At 40.3% G+C, this 17,106-nt stretch overlaps 2 protein-coding genes across 10 annotated transcripts in view; one reads left to right on the forward strand and one right to left on the reverse strand.

Annotated features, from left to right (window-relative positions):
* The window catches only part of lamp5 (lysosomal associated membrane protein family member 5), a 21,606-nt gene extending 15,619 nt beyond the window's left edge, over positions 1 to 5,987 (forward strand). The window contains exon 6 of the mRNA XM_062044964.1: positions 5,098 to 5,987. Coding sequence (XP_061900948.1) covers positions 5,098 to 5,276 — 179 coding nt within the window. The 3' untranslated portion in view covers positions 5,277 to 5,987. The remainder of the gene's footprint in view (positions 1 to 5,097) is intronic.
* A 6,056-nt stretch (positions 5,988 to 12,043) lies between these two features.
* The window catches only part of pak5 (p21 protein (Cdc42/Rac)-activated kinase 5), a 204,203-nt gene continuing 199,140 nt past the window's right edge, over positions 12,044 to 17,106 (reverse strand). For 5 of the 9 annotated variants that reach the window (XM_062044975.1, XM_062044970.1, XM_062044978.1 and 2 more), the window contains one exon: positions 12,049 to 12,895. In XM_062044975.1, the coding sequence (XP_061900959.1) occupies positions 12,740 to 12,895 (156 nt within the window). In that variant the 3' untranslated portion in view covers positions 12,049 to 12,739. Of the gene's footprint in view, positions 12,907 to 17,106 lie in introns of all 9 variants that reach the window. The other 4 variants (XM_062044971.1, XM_062044973.1, XM_062044972.1 and 1 more) reach the window with 2 other exon arrangements.

Genomic DNA, 17,106 nt, shown 5'->3' on the forward strand with positions numbered 1-17,106 from the left:
GATGACGAAAACTGTTTTCTCTGTCGTGTCGAAAATTGTTATGCGCTTATTTTTTTATTTGATTTTGTGCGTGGCATAGATTTGTCGTGCGCAGAGGACGCTTGAGCAGTACACAATTGCACAGGCACGCACCTTAGAGGGAACGTTGCTGTCAATTCTCTTATATACTCTTTCATCCTAGACTTCTAGAGTGTTTGATTATCACATCACTCTAAATGTATAGACCAGGGGTCACCAACCTTTTTGAAACCAAGGGCTACTTCTTGGGTACTGATTAATGCGAAGGGCTACCAGTTAGATACACACTTAAATAAATTGCCAGAAGTAGCCAATTTGCTCAATTTACCTTTAACTCTGTTATTATTAATAATTAATGATATTTATCTTTGTGGAAACACTGATCATCTTAATGATTTCTCACAATAAATATATATAGAAACAGATAAATATCAATATGCAACACTTTATTTTTATATTTTCTCTAAGTGCACATTTTTCAAATTGAAAATTTTCAAATGATCACTTCTAAGACAGTCTTGTGAAATCACAATATCCCATTTTAACTAGCTAGCCACTAACATTTTTTAACAAATCATGAATTACTTTGCACCATGTCTGTACAAATAATAACTCATGTAAAATACAAAAGTAAACTCTCAATTTTTTAAATCATGTCACACTTTGAACTGGACACCAAATCTGTTATCTGTTTCTTTGTCAGTTAGTGGGAAGCCTGGCATCGCATGCTGTTAACTAGTGTGTTGTACTCTGGTGTGTAACTTGACACTGCAACTCTGAGTGAGTCTTGCAGATGTGCATCAGTGAGGCGTGTTCTGTGTTTGTTCTTGATGAAGTTCATGTCAGAAAAGGCTGATTCACAAAGATAAGATTTTTCCTCATTGTTTGCGGAAACTTCTTAATCTTTTGGACATATTTTCACAGCAATCTGGCCTTAAGCTTAATTATGATAAATGTAAAATGTTAAGGATAGGAAATCTAAAGGGAACGTCCTTTCCAATGGAATGCAAAGTGCCTGTTTTGTGGACAGATGGACCAGTTAACATACTTGGTGTTGTTGTCCCAGAAAATCTGGAAGATCTAGGCTCAGTAAATTATGATAATCGACTAAGAAAGCTGGACAAAATTATGCAATTATGGAAAGGGAAATCCCTAACCTTGTATGGTAAAATGTCTATTGCCAACTCGTTAATTATTCCTCAATTTATTTATTAGTTTTTGTCATTACCAGCTCCATCACAAAACTTTTTTAAGATTTATGAGCGGAGGGTCTTCGATTTTGTCTGGAACGGCAAACCAGAAAAGATTAAAAGAAAGGTTTTGTACAAAGAGTATGAATATGGGGGCCTGAAACTTCTCAACCTTGAAGCTATGTGTCTGTCTTTAAAAGCATCAATTGTTCCAAAGATGTATTTAAACATTGAGTGGTACACAAATGTCCTGTTGGACAAAAAACATGTACTGTATCAAAAGAAATTGTATCCTTTTTTACAAGTGATCCCCTCCCAGAGAGTCTGCTGGGAAACATGGCGGGGTTCATAAAGGAAACAATCCACTCATAGTGGTGTTTTCAATTTTATGTGCCAGAAAAAAGAGACGATATTTTGCAGCAGTTAATATGGATGAACTCTAATATTGTAATAGATGGAAAGCCTTTCTTTTGGAAAAATATGTTTGAAAGAGGAATCATTTTTGTCAATGATATTATCAATGAGAATGGTAAAATTATGAAGTATGATGAATTTAGAGCTATATATGGTGATGCTTGCTCAAGCTTTTCATTTTATCAACTAACTGGAGTAATTGGGAAAAGATGGAAACAAATAATTAATTATGGAACTACTAAATTATTAGTTTGTAAACCTCTAATAAGAAATTCTAGTTGGCAAAAAGGAACTAAAATAAATAGAAAAATATATAATTTGTATTTAATAAAGAAATCTTTGAAGGCTGCCTCATACAACACAAATGGAAAATGGGAGGACTTTTTTGACTGCCCGTTGCCATGGGATGCCATATTCAAACTAATCTATAAAACCAGTATCGATGTGCAAAATCGTTATTTTCAAGTTAAAATTATTTATAACTTCTTACCCACAGGGAAAATGTTAAAATTATGGAATATGACAGAGTCAGATGATTGCCGATTTTGTTGTCAGGAGCCTGAATCCACCCTGCATTTGTTTTGGTATTGTCATATTGTGTCTTTGTTTTGGGTGGAAGTTGAAAAAATGTGTTTAAGAATTGGTTTGTTTATGAAGCTTAATGTGGTTTCTGTTATTTTAGGAGAGTTCATTGACAATCATGATTTAGTCAATTTAATTATAGTACTCGGTAAAATTTTTATTTTTAAGGCCAAAAACAGATATTCACTTAGTATTACTTTCTTTAAAACATTTATTCAGTATTTTCTAACTTTAGAAAGTTACATGGTTGAAAACGATAATGATGCCAAAAAACATTGAAAAAAAGATGAGAAGTCCTCAAAGGCTTATTTTGAAAGTAGAATTATGTGTATAGATTATATGATATCTGTTGTTGTGTTCCCTAATTTGAGTGACCTGGACATAATCTGGACTGTACATAAATGCTTATTTTGAAAATGTAATTTTGTTTATAAATTATATGCAATCTGTTGTGTTCCCTAATTTGTTTCTGTGTACATGAATGAAGGTGTGTGTTGCTGAGTCCGACTTGGACATTATCTGGACTGGGCCTGGTTTAAAAAACCCTTTAAACAAATCTAATATCATTGACAACCTGGTCTGTTGAAGATAAGGCCCTTTTAAAAAAAAATAAAAAAAAAGATAAATAAATAAAAAACATTTTCTTGGATAAAAAAGAAAGTAAAACAATATAAAAATAATTACATAAAAAATAGTAATTAATGAAAATGTTAGTGGACCAGCAGCCTATACAATCATGTGTGCTTCAGGGACTGTGTCCCTTGCAGATGTGTTGTCTATGTTGTGGGAACCAGAATATTGGTAGCAGAAAGAAATAACCCCTTTTGTGTGAGTGGGTGTGGATGAGTGTGCATGGGGGAGGTTGTTTGGGTTGATGCACTGATTGAAAGTGTATCTTGTGTTTTTTCTATGTAGATTTTTTTTTTTTTTTTTTAAATAAAAAACTTTTTTTTTTTTTTTTTAAATTTTTTAATTTTTTTTTTTTTTTAGAACAGGCCCGCGGGTGACTCATCTGGTCCTTACGGGCGACCAGGTGCCCGCGGGCACCGCGTTGGTGACCCCTGGTATAGACTATAAAGTTCACAAACATAAAGAGGGATCCTAGTGGGCCAGGCCAATCTTTCCTTATCTCTAAACTAAAACTGGGGAAATGTGTAGAGTGTTCTGAGCTTCAGACATGATTTTGTGTCAGAATACTTTGAGGAAAAAATGCCTGGTTAGGCTTTGTGTATGTAGTGTCTGCCTTTCTTGCTTTACAGCTATGCTGTTATTATGCTGTTTGTTACTTAGGTATGTTATGTTGCAGCTATTTAAAATAGGTTTGTCAATTTGTTCTGGCCAGAAACAAATTGGCCTTTGTAACATATCTTTGTGTTTGTGTGTTGTATGTAGACCACATTGTTTGTGTGTTGTATGTAGACCACATTGTTTGTGTGTTGTATGTAGACCACATTGTTTGTGTGTTGTATGTAGACCACATTGTTTGTGTGTTGTATGTAGACCACATTGTTTGTGTGTTGTATGTAGACCACATTGTTTGTGTGTTGTATGTAGACCACATTGTTTGTGTGTTGTATGTAGACCACATTGCTTAGCAGAGTTCAGTGATGCAAATGCATGTCAAGTTGATCAACACATAGTATTATTCTCCAGTGCAATAACAGTACTGAAATGAAGGCTAAAGGGCATTAATGGGAGCTTTAAAAAAAAAGAAGAAAAAAAGAAGTAACTAAATAATTACTTTTCAAAGTAACGCATTACTTTTTGGTGTAAGTAACTGAGTTAGTAATTGAGTTACTTTTGAAATGAAGTAGCCAGTAACTATAACGAGTTACTGGTTTTCAGTAACTAACCCAACAATGGTGATGACAAATATATCTGAACTTAAGGGTGGTCAATCAGCAAAGAAATTAGTAATAACTATGCAAAACATTGTCATATCCAGTCCCAATTTGAACTTGTATTTATTATACATATAAACTACATACGTACTGTCATGTTTTAAAAAAATTACGTTACTAGAGTTACTTACGAGAAACATTTTCAGAGGTTAAAAACGTGTGAATATATCACAAGTTTTTATTGTGCTTTCAATTTTTTCAAACAATTTTATTTTTATATTTCCAAGTAACTCATTTATTATATACATATTTTTATTAGTTGTATTTTTTGGACACAATTTTTTTTTTTTAGAAATGTACAACAATTTATATAAAAAAATATATTCTAAAATATTTCAAATAATATTTTGTATATTATTAATATTATACATAACGTAACATTATAATGTATTATATTATTGTTACTTGGCTATTATAATTAATTGTATTATCTTATTAGATACAATTTCATAAAGTTTCATTGTGCTTTTTTAGGTATTCAAACAATTATATTTTTCTATTTATAAATATTTTATCTATTATCATACCTATTTTTTAACAATTGTATTATTTAAGAAAACTTAGAATTAGTTTTAGAAATGTATAAAACATTTTTATAAATTATAACACATTTTAAATCATGTGTATATTATTCATGTTATGTATAATGTATAATAATGTTATTTGTGCTATTACATGTAATTGTTTTATTGTATTACATAAAAATGTTTTACTTGGTAAAACACTTTAAAAATCTCAACAAAATCCAGCAAATCCTTTAAAATGTGTTGCACAACTTCATTCACAACCATCTTGTTTTTAAAATACACTTTGATACAAAATATTGTTACACATTTGAAACATAATATTTATGGGACAAAATAAAGCATAATTGGATGGAGTCATTCATTTTTTGTATTTATTTATTTTGTCGCAAGTCTTCTATCCACTGACAACATTTAATTTAGTGTCTTATTTCCACGCTAACCATGTGACCTGTGCGTGTGCTGCAGCCTACAAATGCATCATGGACCAGCGGGAGCGCCTGGAGGAGACCCTGCCGCTGATCTTGGGCCTGATCTTGGCGCTCATCATCGTCATAACGCTCACCGTGTACCACTTCCACCTCAAGTTGACCGCTGCCAGCCAGCCGCAGCTACCCCGCGACCGCTCCATGTACAAAAACATGTGAGGGACTTCCTACCTGTGGACAATGCCAGCGTCCTCCAACGCGGACATGGACGTTCAACACTTTGGGGGCTTGCATGGATGTAGTTGACCCTCCAAACAACCCCGCTCTGTGTCTTTAAGCGTCATCATCGCTGTGACCACGCCCACACATACAAGCCATGCCCACTTTGACCAACTTCTTGTTTGCCGTCTTTTTCTCTCTCAAGTCACTGCTCAAACCCACGCTCCCTAACCTCTGACCTCTCCATGTTTGTTGGTGTGTCGCCATCATAGTGGACGTCTTGTCACGCGTGAAGTGTTGTCGTACCTTTTCACTTTTTGCTTCCGCCGCATGTGTTAAACTTGTCTAAACTAAAGGAAGAAAGCCTGACTTTGTCATTTCAAAGAAAAAAGGTCAAATATTTTTGCGAGAAACAAAAGTCTATGCATAAAAAAATAAAACCTTCTACTGAAGCGCTGGTCTGTCATTGTCTTCATCTCATCATCATCATCATCATCATCATCAGCAGCAGTCTCATGGCGGACATACAAAAGAGTGATGAGAGGAGTCAGAGGACAGATGAACTATTGATTTAGTCATTGGAGGCTGACAAAGAAGAGTCGTCCAGTAGAGACAAGCAGTGTAAAACATGCACCTGCAGACAACACGCTGATTAATGAACACAAACACGCTTTAGCTTCTTTGCTTGTATTGTTCTACACCAGGGGTCACCAACGCAGTGCCCGCGGGCACCAGGTAGCCCGTAAGGACCAGATGAGTAGCCCGCTGGCCTGTTCTAAAAATAGCTCAAATAGCAGCACTTACCAGTGAGCTGCCTCTATTTTTTAAATTGTATTTATTTACTAGCAAGCTGGTCTCGCTTTGCTCGACATTTTTAATTTTAAGAGAGACAAAACTCAAATAGAATTTGAAAATCCAAGAAAATATTTTAAAGACTTGGTCTTCACTAACTGACAAAGAAACTGATAACAGATTTGGTGTCCAGTTCAAAGTGAGACATGATTTATTTAAAAATTTGAGAGTTGACTTTTGTATTTTACATGAGTTATTATTTGTACAAACATGGTGCAAAGTAATTCATGATTTGTTCAAAAATGTGAGTGGCTAGCTAGTTAAAATGGGATATTCTGATTTCCCAAGACTGTCTTAGAAGTGATCATTTGAAAATGTTCAATTTGAAAAATGTGCACTTAGAGAAAACATAAAAAATAAAGTGTTGCATATTGATATTTATCTGTTTCTATATATATTTATTGTGAGAAATCATTGAGATGATCAGCGTTTCCACAAAGATAAATATCATTAATTATTAATAATAAAATAGAGTTAAAGGTAAATTAAGCAAATAGGCTATTTCTGGCAATTTATTTAAGTGTGTATCTAACTGGTAGCCCTTCGCAATAATCAGTACCCAAGAAGTAGCTCTTGGTTTCAAAAAGGTTGGTGACCCCTGTTCTACACATTCATACCAGACGTCGTGGCCTAAAAAAACATCATACTGTAAGTAATGTTCAAAAACAAACATCTACTAAGTAATGTGTGTGTGTGACAATCATTGGTACTTTAACTTAACTTTAAGTAAACGGGAACTGCACTTGTTTTGGAATTTTGCCCCTCGAACACAATCATGAGACAAGAAGACAAAAGGTTTTGGATTTTTTTTTATTTTAACATTTAAATATTGTCTTGTTCCAGGTGGCTAGCAATGCCGCTAATTGGATAAATCAATTCTAACGCTAAATCACTTTAAAAATGCATCCAAAAACTGTCAAAACTACTTCATTTACAATCCGTAACTTGTATAATAACCAAACTGTAGCGACATCGTTTTTGTAAGAGCAAACACTGAGGAACTTTTTCTCGAGCATAGCAAAACATCGTCTTGCGACAACATGCTAAGCATTAGCCGTAAGCTAGCTATGACTGAAAAACATAAACAATCATATTAGGGATGGCGTGGTGAAGTTGGTAGAGTGGCCGTGCCAGCAATCGGAGGGTTGCTGGTTACTGGGGTTCAATCCCAACCTTCTACCATCCTTGTCATGTCCGTTGTGTCCTTGGGCAAGACACTTCACCCTTGCTCTTGATGGCTGCTGGTTAGCGCCTTGCATGGCAGCTCCTGCCATCAGTGTGTGAATGTGTGTGTGAATGGGTGAATGTGGAAATAGTGTCAAAGCGCTTTGAGTACCTTGAAGGTAGAAAAGCGCTATACAAGTATAACCCATTCATTCATTTATTAATTTATGTATTGCAGTATCTGTAAAGTATTAGCCCATATTTCATGTTTTGTACATACACAGCTAGCCAGAGAGGGTATGTACTGTAGTTGTAATAACACGCATGATGTGTATCATGATCAATATTTCAAATGTGACTCACTAGATGGACAGTTGTGCATTTGGTCCAGCTGGCTGGTGACATTTTTCCAGGTAAGCATGCCATTTATGTCGAAATAGCTTGGCTTTAAATGACACATTTGCAGCTTTGAGTCAAGTCGACCTCACTATCGGCTTCTGTCTGCTCCAACGTTTCAGCCTTCCTTTTTGCTCATCAGTCCATCCTCTGTACATTCAGGTTCAAAATATGTGGTTGTGAATCCTCATTTGTCCAAAAATAGTCATCTTCGTTGACTTTTACTATAAGTCTGCCATAATTAGAACACTCTTGTTTGTTTCCGGAAGTAAGAACACTCATTTGATGTCGGAAGTCGGAAGTGCGTTGCTATGGAAACGCAAATAAATGCGCTGAGGAAAGAAGTACCGGTAATGCATAAAATGAGCAAAATACGGTAAATATTGAACATATTACATATTGTTATGAAGGTGTCTGTTACTACATTGTATATAGACTTTCAGTGTGTATATAAAATGTTGTAATGTAATACGTCACTTTAGGACCCCAGTAAGCAACTTGTTGGTCGCTTCTTGGTGTGAAAGAATGACGTGAGTAAGGCAGTACAGTTTTTAGTTTCTGGACATCTGAAGAGCAAAACTCAATTGTTGTACGCAGAATTCTTCTTTAGGGTTTACTGAGGACTATTAGCACGTACTGGCTTGAGGAGGCGTGTCTATGCGGCTCTGAGCGTCATCTGAAGGAGGCTGCAGAATCCCAGCATAACGGCAAAGAGGAGAAGCATGCAGATTTACTGATTATTCTATTAATATGAATTGACTATAGTTGGTCATCTGGATTGAAGTGTTTGAGATGAAAATGTGCGTGTGTTTAGGCATATCTGAAAAGAGGAGCATCACAGAAAAGTGTTTCCTTGGCGTGGGACTCCTCTGGCCTGCTGCTTTATTTACTGAAGTGTCTTCTCTGGCCGTCCGGCTCCAATCAATATCCCATTACGGCGCTTTGAGAGCAGGGAAAACGGCTCCGAGGACAGAAAAGAAAATAAGCTCATCAATTACGGCCTCCTTTTTGGCTCCGGGCTGGCTTGGCTGCTGGACGTCGGAGATGAGAAGACAAGAAAAAAGAAGTGGCGATGGCGGCCTGGAGGAGACGCCACGTGACGATTCACTCCCAGGGGAGGAAGAGGAGGAGGAAGAAGCCATGCAACACAAAGCTCTCATGGAAGTCCACTTGGCTTTCTTTTAATTCAAACCATCTGCACTGATAATCACAAACATGCAGCAGCATCACTGTACCACACACACACACACACACACGCACACACACACACACACACACACACACACACACACACACACACACACACACACACACACACACACACACACACACACACACACACACACACACACACACACACACACACACACATCCGCACACACCCACACACACACACACACACACACACTTACATATCACAGTGAATGACAAAGCCAAGAGGTGGTCACATGACATGATGACAGTGAAGAGGGTGCCGCCAAACTTTCTCAGAGCCTCCTCAACATTTTGTAATATTTTTCAAAGCGTCCCTCAGTGTGTGTGCGTGTGTGTGCATGTGTGTTACAAGTAAGTGCACTGTGAAGTTACACTTAAACACTCACTGCAACCTTCGTATTGCTTAGGAAATACACCAAAAAATTACGTTTTGACCTAATATGCTATATATATACTGTATATGCAGACAGGGACAAAAGTTGACATACACTTGTAAAGAACATAATGTCATGGTTGTCTTGAGTTTCCAATAATTTCTACAACTCTTGTTTTTTTGTGATAGAGTGATTGGAGCACATACTTGTTGGTCACAAAAAACATTCATGAAGTTTGGTTCTTTTATGAATTTATTATGGGTCTACTGAAAATGTGACCAAATCTGCTGGGTCAAAAGTATACATACAGCAATGTTAATATTTGGTTACATGTCCATTGGCAAGTTTCACTGCAATAAGGCACTTTTGGTAGCCATTCACAAGCTTCTGGCAAGCTTCTGGTTGAATTTTTGACCACATCTCTTGACAAAATTGGTGCAGTTCAGCTAAATTTGTTGGTTTTCTGACATGGACTTGTTTCTTCAGCATTGTCCACATATTCTCAATGAGGTTTAAATCAGGACTTTGGGAAGGCCATTCTAAAACCTTAATTCTAGCCTGATTTAGCCATTCCTTTACCACTTTTGACGTGTGTTTGGGGTCATTGTCCTGTTGGAACACCCAACTGTGCCCAAGATCCAACCTCCGGGCTGATGATTTTAGGTTGTCCTGAAGAATTTGGAGGTAATCCTCCTTTTTCATTGTCCAATTTACTCTCTGTAAAGCACCAGTTCTATTGGCTGCAAAACAGGCCCAGAGCATAATACTACCACCACCATGCTTGACGGTAGGACTGGTGTTCCTGGGATTAAAGGCCTCACCTTTGCTCCTCTAAACATATTGCTGGGTATTGTGGCCAAACTGCTCAATTTGTGTTTCATCTGACCACAGAACTTTCCTCCAGAAGGTCTTATCTTTGTCCATGTGATCAGCAGCAAACTTTAGACAAATCTTAAGGTGTCACTTCTGAAGCAAGGGCTTCCTTCTTGCATGGTAGTCTCTCAGTCCATGGTGATGCAAAACACGCTTGACTGTGGACACTGACACCTGTGTTCCAGCAGCTTCCAATTCATTGCACACCTGCTTTTTGGTGGTTCTCGGTTGACTCTTGAACATCCAGACCAATTTTCTCTCAGCCAGCAGGTGATAGCTTGCATTTTCTTCCTGATCGTGGCAGTGACAAAACTGTGCCATGCACTTTATACTTACGAACAATTGTCTGCACAGTTGTTTTTGGGACCTTAAGTTGCTTTAAAATGGCTTCAAGTGACTTTCCTGACTTGTTCAAGTCAATGATTTTTTTTTCAGATCTGTGCTGAGTTCCTTTGACTTTCCCATTGTCACGTTTGTAACTGAGTCTAATGACTGCATCACAAGGAGCCCTATTTAAATGGGCTCAAAGAAGTCAACAAGTGTCGTCAATCATAATCACTCACATGAAGTTAAGAGGCCATGCCATGAAGCTAATTTTATTTGATTGTAACTTTTCTACATCACCAAAATTGATAATGTATGTTGCTGTATGTATACTTTTGACCCAGCAGATTTGGTCACATTTTCAGTAGACCCATAATAAATTCATAAAAGAACCAAACTTCATGAATGTTTTTTGTGACCAACAAGTATGTGCTCCAATCACTCTATCACAAAAAAATAAGAGTTGTAGAAATTATTGGAAACTCAAGACAGCCATGACATTACGTCCTTCACAAGTGTATGTCAACTTTTGATCACGACTGTATATACACCCACACGATAGGTATAATATATATAGCTCTTTAAATTATTTATACTTATAGGTTTCTAGAAATTTCAAATAATTCATAAACATATACATAAAATATGCTGTAATTAATTTTATTCAATACTTCCGAACAATTTTAGATTCTCGTATATTTGTTTTATTTTATTAAAAACATATACTTAATTGTGTTTTGATTCATGTTTATAAGCTGAATAATAATATATAACAATTTATTAATTTTCTTTTTTGAGTGTTGATTATATTTCATTTTATTTTAATTATATTATTTTTATTTTTGTTATATTTGATTATATGATTGTATTATATATTATATATGTACCGAGGATGTCGTTGTGGCTTGTACAGCCCTTTGAGACACTTGTGATTTAGGGCTATATAAATAAACATTGATTGATTGATTGATTGATTATATACATATTTTTATATATTATGTTTACAAGACATTTTTAATAAATGAATGCTATTAAATATCACAGGGCCAGACAGACAACATTCACACTCACATTCACACACTAGGGCCACTTTAGTGTTGCCAATCCCCAGGTGCATGTCTTTGGGGGTGGGGAGAACATGCAAACTCCACACAGAAAGATCCCGACCCAGGGAATCATTTATTTCTATCATGTTATTAAATAACATTTATATTTACAAATAATTATATAATATGCATACATAACCTTTTTATCTTAATGCTTTTTAAACATTTCTAATTTAATATTAAATATATCAACAAAATATGCAGTAATTAATTTTAATAATCCCTCCAAAAATGTGATACTGTATAATATACAATTTATTTCCATCATATGCTTATAATTAACATTTATATTTATAAATGATTATATAAGTTAAAGAAACAATTTTCACACAATATTTTTAAATATTTATAATTATGTTTATTTTATTTTTTTGTATACACTAACTTTATTATTTGTGCATGTCTAACTGGACAAAAAACAACAATATTAAGCCCATTTTAAATATTTTTGAGTGCATTTGATCATATCCCTGTTTACCATAACGCTTTTTATCAAATTTAACAAATAATGACCTAAAAAAAAAGAAAAGGCCACACGACACAAAAATAAACAATTCCAATAATTAAATAAATACTTTAAAAGGTCAAAAATACAATTACATGACCCTTTTTTGCCCAACGTTTAATGGAAGTTCTGTCTACAAAGATAATAATAATAAATATATGTACTTTTTTTTCAGTAACAGTTGGGTTCAAGTGGGTTTATTTGGGATATCTGGTATAATTGTATTTGTTCAGCAAAAAGTGGATTATAAACGGTAGGAAAGATCTCTATGCAATACTTCTCATATCACAACAACACCATAAAATACTGCAAATTATCAAAACTGTACAGGAGATTTTACACTTTGCTCTAAAATACATTTTCACTGCAAGGATAGAGGATGATCTCTGAGCGCTCATCTGCTCTGGTCTGCAGCCACGCCCACTCTATGTAAGCCCCGCCCACCTTGGAGCATCCCAGATGCAGTCTTTAAAAAGGGGGCGGGGCCTGTTCAGGTTTGTCAAAGTGCATAACAACCTTGAGTCCTCTTCAGAGTTGTGTTTTTTGTGTGGTTAATAATCCTTCAGCTAATCTACGTCACGGTTACAAAGTGTCACGCGAGGCGGGTGGGGTCGGTCCTGTTCGGGCAGGGCAGCTGTGCACACGTGTCAAAGGTCAGCGATGGCGGTAGTGTCTCATGAGGGGGACGATGCAAGAAGGCGGTCCAGAAAGTTTGAGGAAGGGATGCTGGAGGAGCTCCTGGGCCGTGGCTCGCTGGGAAGGCTCCCGGACCAGCATGAGGTCCAGGAAGGAGCGCAGCACCGACGACACCTGTACCAATCCTGATGTTTTTTTATTTGGCCTTCAGAATCTAATGTCTAAACCAGGGGTCCCCAAACTTTTTGACCCAGGAGCTGCATTGTGTTAAAAAAATGTGGCCGGGGGCCAAGCTGTGTGTATATATATATACTGTAAATATAGCACGATGATGTAGGGCTGGGCGATATGGCCTTTTTTAAATAACGCAATATTTTAAGGCCATATCGCGATACACGATATATATCTCGATATTTTGCTTAAGCCTTGAATGAGCACTTGATGCATATAATCACAGCAGTATGATGATTCTATGTGTCTACATTAAAACATTCTTATTCATACTGCATTAATATATGCTACTTTTAAACTTTCATGCAGAGAAGGAAATTACAACTAAAAAAAATCACTATTTTTTTCATACAGTGTTGATCTGGAAATGTTTGCCTCTGCATTTTGATGGTGTGGGCGTCTGGCACCGAACGGAGATGTTGACATGCGGAGTAAGCACTGTTCATTCTCTAGCTCAGCTCGAAGACCTCCATGAAGAATAAAAACAAAGGACCCAGATTTCCCTCGCCCGGACGCGGGTCAACGGGGTCCCCCTCTGGAGCCAGGCCCGGAGGTGGGGCACGATGGCGAGCGTCTGGTGGCCGGGCCTGTCCCCATGGGGCCCGGCCGGGCACAGCCCAAAGAGGCAACGTGGGTCCCCCCTCCAATGGGCTCACCACCCATAGCAGGGGCCATAGAGGTCGGGTGCAATGTGAGCTGGGCGGGAGCCGAAGGCAGGGCACTTGGCGGTCCGATCCTCGGCTACATAAGCTAGCTCTTGGGACGTGGAACGTCACCTCGCTGGAGGGGAAGGAGCCTGAGCTAGTGCGCGAGGCGGAGAAGTTCCGGCTAGATATAGTCGGACTCACTTTGACGCACAGCAAGGGCTCTGGAACCAGTTCTCTCGAGAGGGGCTGGATTCTCTTCCACTCTGGCGTTGCCAGCAGTGAGAGGCGACGGGCTGGGGTGGAAATTCTTGTTGCCCCCCTGGCTCAGAGCCTGCCCGTTGGAGTTCAACCCAGTGGACGAGAGAGTGGCTTACCTCCGCCTTCGGGTGGGGGGACGGGTCCTGACTGTGGTTTGCGCTTACTCGCCAAACGACAGCTCAGAGTAGCCACCCTTTTTGGATTCACTCGAGGGAGTACTTGAGAGTGCTCCCCCGGGTGATTCCCTCGTTCTACTGGGGGACTTCAACGCTCATGTTGGCAACGACAGTGAAACCTGGAGAGGCGTGATTGGGAAGAATGGCCGCCCGGATCTGAACCCGAGGGGTGTTTTGTTATTGGACTTTTGTGCCCGTCACAGATTGTCCATAACAAACACCATGTTCAAACATAAGGGTGTCCATATGTGCACTTGGCACAAGGACACCCTAGGCCGCAGTTCCATGATCGACTTTGTAGTTGTGTCATCGGATTTGCGGCCTCATGTTTTGGACACTCGGGTTAAGAGAGGGGCGGAGCTTTCTACCGATCACCACCTGGTGGTGAGTTGGCTGCGATGGTGGGGGAGGATCCCGGACAGACCTGGCAGGCCCAAACGCATTGTGAGGGTTTGCTGGGAACGTCTGGCAGAGTCTCCTGTCAGAGAGAGTTTCAATTCCCACCTCCGGAAGAACTTTGAACATGTCACGAGGGAGGTGCTGGACATTGAGTCCGAGTGGACCATGTTCCGCACCTCTATTGTCGAGGCGGATGATTGGAGCTGTGGCCGCAAGGTAGTTGGTGCCTGTCGTGGCAGTAATCCTAGAACCCGTTGGTGGACACCGGCGGTGAGGGATGCCGTCAAGCTGAAGAAGGAGTCCTATCGGGTTCTTTTGGCACATAGGACTCCTGAGGCAGCGGACAGGTACCGACAGGCCAAATGGTGTGTGGCTTCAGCGGTCGCGTAGGCAAAAACTCGGACATAAGAAGAGTTCAGGGAAGCCACGGAAAACGACTTCCGGACGGCTTCGAAGCGATTCTGGACCACCATCCGCCGCCTCAGGAAGGGGAAGCAGTGCACTATCAACACCATGTATGGTGAGGATGGTGTTCTGCTGACCTCGACTGCGGATGTTGTGGCTCGGTGGAAGGAATACTTTGAAGACCTCCTCAATCCCACCAACACGTCTTCCTATGAGGAAGTAGTGCCTGGGGAATCTGTGGTGGCCTCTCCTATTTCTGGGGCTGAGGTTGCTGAGGTAGTTAAAAAGCCCCAGGGGTGGATGAGATCCGCCTGGAGTTCCTTAAGGCTCTGGATGCTGTGGGGCTGTCTTGGTTGACAAGACTGCAGCATTGCGTGGACATCGGGGTCGGTACCTCTGGATTGGCAGACCGGGGTGGTGGTTCCTCTCTTTAAGAAGGGGAACCGTAGAGTGTGTTATAACTATCGTGGGATCATACTCCTCAGCCTTCCCGGTAAGGTCTATTCAGGTGTACTGGAGAGGAGGCTACCGCCGGATAGTCGAACCTCAGATTCAGGAGGAACAGTGTGGTTTTCGTCCTGGTCGTGGAACTGTGGACCAGCTCTATACTCTCGGCAGGGTCCTTGAGGGTGCATGGGAGTTTGCCCAACCAGTCTACATGTGCTTTGTGGACTTGGAGAAGGCATTCAACCGTGTCCCTCGGGAAGTCCTGTGGGGAGTGCTTAGAGAGTATGGAGTATCGGACAGTCTGATTGTAGCGGTCCGCTCCCTGTATGATCAGTGTCAGAGCTTGGTCCGCATTGCCGGCAGTAAATCGGACACGTTTCCAGTGAGGGTTGGACTCCGCCAAGGCTGCCCTTTGTCACCGATTCTGTTCATAACTTTTATGGACAGAATTTCTAGGCGCAGTCAAGGCGTTGAGGGGTTCCGGTTTGTTGACTGCAGGATTAGGTCTCTGCTTTTTGCAGATGATGTGGTCCTGATGGCTTAATCTGGCCAGGATCTTCAGCTCTCACTGGATCGGTTCGCAGCTGAGTGTGAAGCGACTGGGATGAGAATCAGCACCTCCAAGTCTGAGTCTATGGTTCTCGCCCGGAAAAGGGTGGAGTGCCATCTCCGGGTTGCGGAGGAGAGTCTGCCCCAAGTGGAGGAGTTCAAGTACCTCGGAGTCTTGTTCACGAGTGAGGGAAGAGTGGATTGTGAGATCGACAGGCGGATCGGTGCGGCGTCTTCAGTAATGCGGACGCTGTATCGATCCGTTGTGGTGAAGAAGGAGCTGAGCCGAAAGGCAAAGCTCTCAATTTACCGGTCGATCTACGTTCCCATCCTCACCTATGGTCATGAGCTTTGGGTTATGACCTAAAGGACAAGATCACGGGTACAAGCGGCTTAAATTAGCTTCCTCCGCCGGGTGGCGGGGCTCTCCCTTAGAGATAGGGTGAGAAGCTCTGCCATTTGGGGGAGCTCAAAGTTAAGCCGCTGCTCCTCCACATCGAGAGGAGCCAGATGAGGTGGTTCGGGCATCTGGTCAGGATGCCACCCGAACGCCTCCCTAGGGAAGTGTTTAGGCCATGTCCGACCGGTAGGAGGCCACGGGGAAGACCCAGGACACGTTGGGAAGACTATGTCTCCCGGCTGGCCTGGGAACGCCTCGGGATCCCCCGGGAAGAGCTGGACGAAGTGGCTGGGGAGAGGGAAGTCTGGGCTTCCCTACTTAGGCGTGCTTCCCCCGCGACCCGACCTCGGATAAGCGGAAGAAGATGGATGGATGGATGGATGGCATTCTCTAGCAGGTGACTTTTCAAATGATGCTACATATTAGCAGTAATGCTACTTTTTATAGCAACGCTTTCGCCCCACACTTGACAAATTACGGTTGTCTGTTCTAAATATTCCCACTTGAAGCCAAACCACCGCCAGACGATGGACCCCCTGCTGTTTTTTGGGGGAATTAATTATTCCTTCATTTGTTACCAGATTCGCACCTTCTTTCTCTCGTATTACCGCTAGCATCACAGCTAACGTTAGCCATGCTGCTACCTCTTTGCTGCGCGAGGGCGTATACGTATGTGACGTATGTCGTGACAGTATGTGACGTATGTAAGAAGGTGCGCTTGCTGTCTGTAAGAAGGAGAGACAGGAAAGAGCGAGGAGAGCCTGTAGTGTAATGCCAGCAGCTAAAAGCAACTGCGTGAGAACGTATACTCGAATATCACGATATAGTTATTTTCTATATCGCACAGAGACAAACCCGCGATATATCGGCGCA

This window comes from Entelurus aequoreus, linkage group LG04 (genome assembly GCF_033978785.1).
Source record: "Entelurus aequoreus isolate RoL-2023_Sb linkage group LG04, RoL_Eaeq_v1.1, whole genome shotgun sequence".
Taxonomy (NCBI): Eukaryota; Metazoa; Chordata; class Actinopteri; order Syngnathiformes; family Syngnathidae; genus Entelurus; species Entelurus aequoreus.